General features: G+C 50.3%; 1 protein-coding gene across 1 annotated transcript in view; it reads left to right on the forward strand.

The window, feature by feature from the left end:
- Acad10 (acyl-CoA dehydrogenase family member 10) overlaps nt 1-4,023 on the forward strand; it is a 40,009-nt gene that overhangs the window by 14,091 nt on the left and 21,895 nt on the right. Inside the window, exons 5-7 of the mRNA XM_005344469.2 lie at nt 659-817; nt 1,756-1,915; nt 3,242-3,383. Of these exons, the coding sequence (XP_005344526.1) occupies nt 659-817; nt 1,756-1,915; nt 3,242-3,383 (461 nt within the window). The remainder of the gene's footprint in view (nt 1-658; nt 818-1,755; nt 1,916-3,241; nt 3,384-4,023) is intronic.

A 4,023-nucleotide genomic window follows, 5' to 3' on the forward strand; every position in this document is an offset into this window, starting at 1 on the left:
GAAGAAGAAGAAGAAGAAGAAGAAGAAGAAGAAGAAGAAGAAGAAGAAGAAGAAGAAACAAAAAAAGAAGAAACAGGGTCCTGACATAGAGACCAGGCAGCAACTCACACAGATCTTCCTGCCTCTGCCTTCCAAGTGCTGAGACTAAAGGCATTCATGACCTTATCTAGCAAAACAGGGCTCTTGCAATGCTCACAGCCAAGTACTGATGAGGTGGAGACATCCCACATCGAAACCCTTACCTGCGCTTCCATGCCATCATCCCTCACATGTCGTGTGGATTCTGACTCTCTCTCCACCTCCTGTCTGATGCTGACTTCCAGACTGGAGCCATCCCTTAATTCCTCACTGCTGTCTGTGAGATGGCTCTGTGGGTAAAGGTGCTTGCCATAGAGCCTGAGAACCTGAGTCCTTCCTGCCTTTCTTACAGCATGATGGGCGTTTATGAGGTTCATGGCTCCTTTCCTTGGGGCTGGCACTGAGTGTGACCCCTAGGTTGTGTCCCCGGGTTTTCCAGTCCCTCACTTTAAGAAGGCAACATCATTACGTAACAACCCTTCCTGCTATAGTAAACAACCCTGCGCCATCTTCTTTCCTTCAAACCAGTGCCAGTGAGCTTGCGGAAGCTGCACCTCTAGGCCACTCCTCTCTCCCTCAGGTGGTGGAGTCCTGCCTGGAAGGCATCTGTAAGCCAGACCCCAGGATATACCAGCTGTGCCTGCAGCGGCTGGGCCTGCAGCCCTCAGAGGCCATCTTCCTTGATGACCTGGGACAAAATCTAAAAGCAGCTGCCAGCCTGGGCATTCACACCATTAAGGTAACCTGATGTGTCTGGATTAGTCAGCACAAGCATGGCCCTGTGATCTTTTCCTGTTTGTTCCCGCAGCCTTCCTTGGTGACTCTCTTCAAACAGTCTTCAAGCTCTAACTATGAAGTCTGTAACTAGCTGCTCATGACCGCAGTGTGGGAGGTAGGCAGTGTGAGGAAAGTGTCCTTTGACTGGCAGACTGGCTGAGCAGTGCTCCTCTAGATGGAGCCACAGCCACAAGGGTCACTTTAGGTCACAGCTGTGAGGTATGGAAGCCATGTGCGTGGGGGCTCCCAGCCAGTTTAGTTCATCTGAGTTATCACTGTTGAACTCACAGGCCACAGAGACAGCCTCCGCTCCAGCCCAGCCTTCGGCCCTCTCTACAAGTATGATACGGGCTTTTGTGTTTGTCCTTTTGATTTAGATAGTCTTTTTGTATCCCAGGCCAGCCTTGAACTCCAGATCCTGCTAGTGTAGCTTTCCAGATTGTAGGGTGTGTCACCATCCTGACCTCTTGAGAACCTGTGGATGGTACTCTCCTGTGAAGGCAAGGCTCGGCATTAGATGCAAGAGAAAACTCATTTTGCTTCCTCTGAGCTGAGCAAAGGCTCCAGAGGCCATTGTCTGAGAACTGACTTCTGGGCATTTCCCTCTAAGACAGTGGTTCTCAACCTGTGAGTCACAACCCCCTTGGGGGGCTCGAATGACCATTCCTGAAGGGTTGCGTATTAGATATTTACATTATGATTCATAACAGTAGCAGAATTACAGTTATGAAGCAGCAATGAAAATTTTATGGTTGGGGTCACCACAACATGAGGTAATGAGGGTCACAGCATTAGGAAGGTTGAGAACCACTGCTCTCTAAGGGGTGGTCCTCTTGGAGACAGGCAGACTGAGGCCCAGGCTGATTGATATGCACAAGTTATGATTTTTCCTGAAACCAGGTTGGCCAACCTGAGGCAGCAGTGAAGGAGTTGGAAGCTCTTGTGGGTCTCCCGTTGTCTGGGGGTATTCCCAACACTCGTCCTGTGAGGAAGACCATGGAGATTCCAGTGGATGCCTTGGAGAAGTACCTGAAGGGCTTGCTGGGGACCCATGGCACTGGTAGGGTGGCTTTCCTGTTAGGGAACTCTCTCCACACAGTGTGGTTGTCACTGCCCCACCCTGATGGACTATGCAGTGCTCTTCTGAGTGTCCCCTCACCACAGGCCTCCATCTCTGAGTCTGGTGGGGCTGGCTTTGCCTCAGACTAGCCACTGAGGAGGACGGAGCTTGGAGATGCATTGTGTTCAGTGAGCGAGTCTGACTTTTTAGACAATAGTCTGTTTTGAGATGGTGACTGTATATTTTATGATTTTAGAGACTGGGAATCTAGGGCGGTGGTGGTGCACGCCTTTAATCCCAGCACTTGGGAGGCAGAGGCAGGCGGATCTCTGTGAGTTCGAGACCAGCCTGATCTACAAGAGACTGGGAATCTAGCTCAGTGGTAGAACACTTGCCTAGCATAGGTGAGGTCCTAGTTTTGTTCCCAGCACCACCAAAAAAAGGAAAAGCCTGCATTATTTAAAACGTGGCAAGGCGACTCCTCTTCCCAGCTCCTCTCGCTCTCTGTTTTACCCTCTGAAGGAAGGCATCCCAGAGCTTTTGAAACTTTCCTGGTGAGTCCTTCCCCCAACTTGGTCCTCTCAAAAGCTCTTATTTATAGCTTCACAGCATGCTGTTTTCTAGCCTGGGTTTCCTGGCAGCACACTCCCAGAACCGAAGGCCTCTCGAGACCATACTAGCCAATGGCCAACTCCCATGTCTGCTCACTCTCCTGCCAAGCAGAACAAATCTTACTATGAAGTGGAGAGTTTTTGAGGTCTGCCTCTTCCAGGAGCCTGTAAAAGAGCTGCAGAACATAGCCTCCAGACTGGGAAAGTGTGTGTCCTTAGCCTCCAGACTGGGAAAGTGTGTGTCCTGTAGGCAGCTTTGGTGTCACATGACTCCTGTCAGCTGTCATGTCAGTGTCAGACATGGTTTGGAAGAGCATGCATGAGGGACATACAAGAGCACTTTTGATCTCAGGCATAGGACATTCTGTGGGGCCAGATGTGTGGCCATGACAGCTAGGATTGATAAACAGAACCCAAGGACATGTTTTCACCAGGCAGGAGTTGGCAACAAGCTATACACCCATATGGAGAGAAGAGGTGACCATTGTGTTAAAGGAAGTGGCCTTTGCTGTACTGTAAAAGCATGTGGTTCTGAGTGTTTAAGCCTGGGCTCAGTTGTTGTTTCTGGGAGGGGGAGAGTAGTGTCTCTTGCTGGGAACCATACAGGAGGAAATCATACCTCCCAGAGGCACGCTGCATTGGGAGAAGGGATTCCCATTGGTTAGGATCTGGGTTCTGGCTCCCTTCTGAGTGTTCTGTATTGTCAAACCTGTAGGCCCCATGGAGCTCCTGCAGTTTGATCATGGACAGTCAAATCCAACATATTACATCAGGCTGGCTGATCGTCAGCTGGTTCTGAGGAAGAAACCCCCAGGGACCCTCCTTCCTTCTGCCCATGCCATTGAGAGGGAGTTCAAGTAAGTTTCTGGGTAAGGGGAGCAGAAGGTGACTGGCCAGCTGATGTCCCCAGCACACAAGCTCATCCTAAACTGTCAAGTCAGTTTCTGTGGGACTGCTCTGAAGTCTCTCCCTCCTTTAAACATTCCATATTTGTGTGTGTGTGTGTGTGTGTGTGTGTGTGTGTGTGTGTGTGTGTGTGTGAGTGTGTGTGTATGAGTGTGGGTACCCATGGAGACAAGAGGAGGGTGTTGGGTCTCTTGGAGCTGGAGTTACAGGTGGTTGTAAGCTGTTGTGTGGGTTTTGGGAGCTGACTTGATCCTCTGGAAGAACATAGCAGTAAATGCTCTTTATTTTATGTGTATGAATGTTTTGCCTGCATGTATGCATGTCCATTCACCACATGCCCATGGAAATCAGAAGGTGGTGGCTCCCCTGGAACTGGAGTTACCAGTGCTTGTGAACTGTTATGTAGGTGCTGTAAATTGAATTCAGGTCCTCTGGGAAAGTAACTAGTGCTCTTAAATACCACGCCATCGGCCGGGCGGTGGTGGCGCACGTCTTTAATCCCAGCACTCAGGAGGCAGAGGCAGGCGGATCTCTGGGAGTTCGAGGCCAGCCTGGTCTACAAGAGATAGTTCCAGGACAGGCACCAAAGCT

The sequence above is a fragment of the Microtus ochrogaster genome, chromosome 2 (assembly GCF_000317375.1).
Source record: "Microtus ochrogaster isolate Prairie Vole_2 chromosome 2, MicOch1.0, whole genome shotgun sequence".
NCBI lineage: Eukaryota > Metazoa > Chordata > Mammalia > Rodentia > Cricetidae > Microtus > Microtus ochrogaster.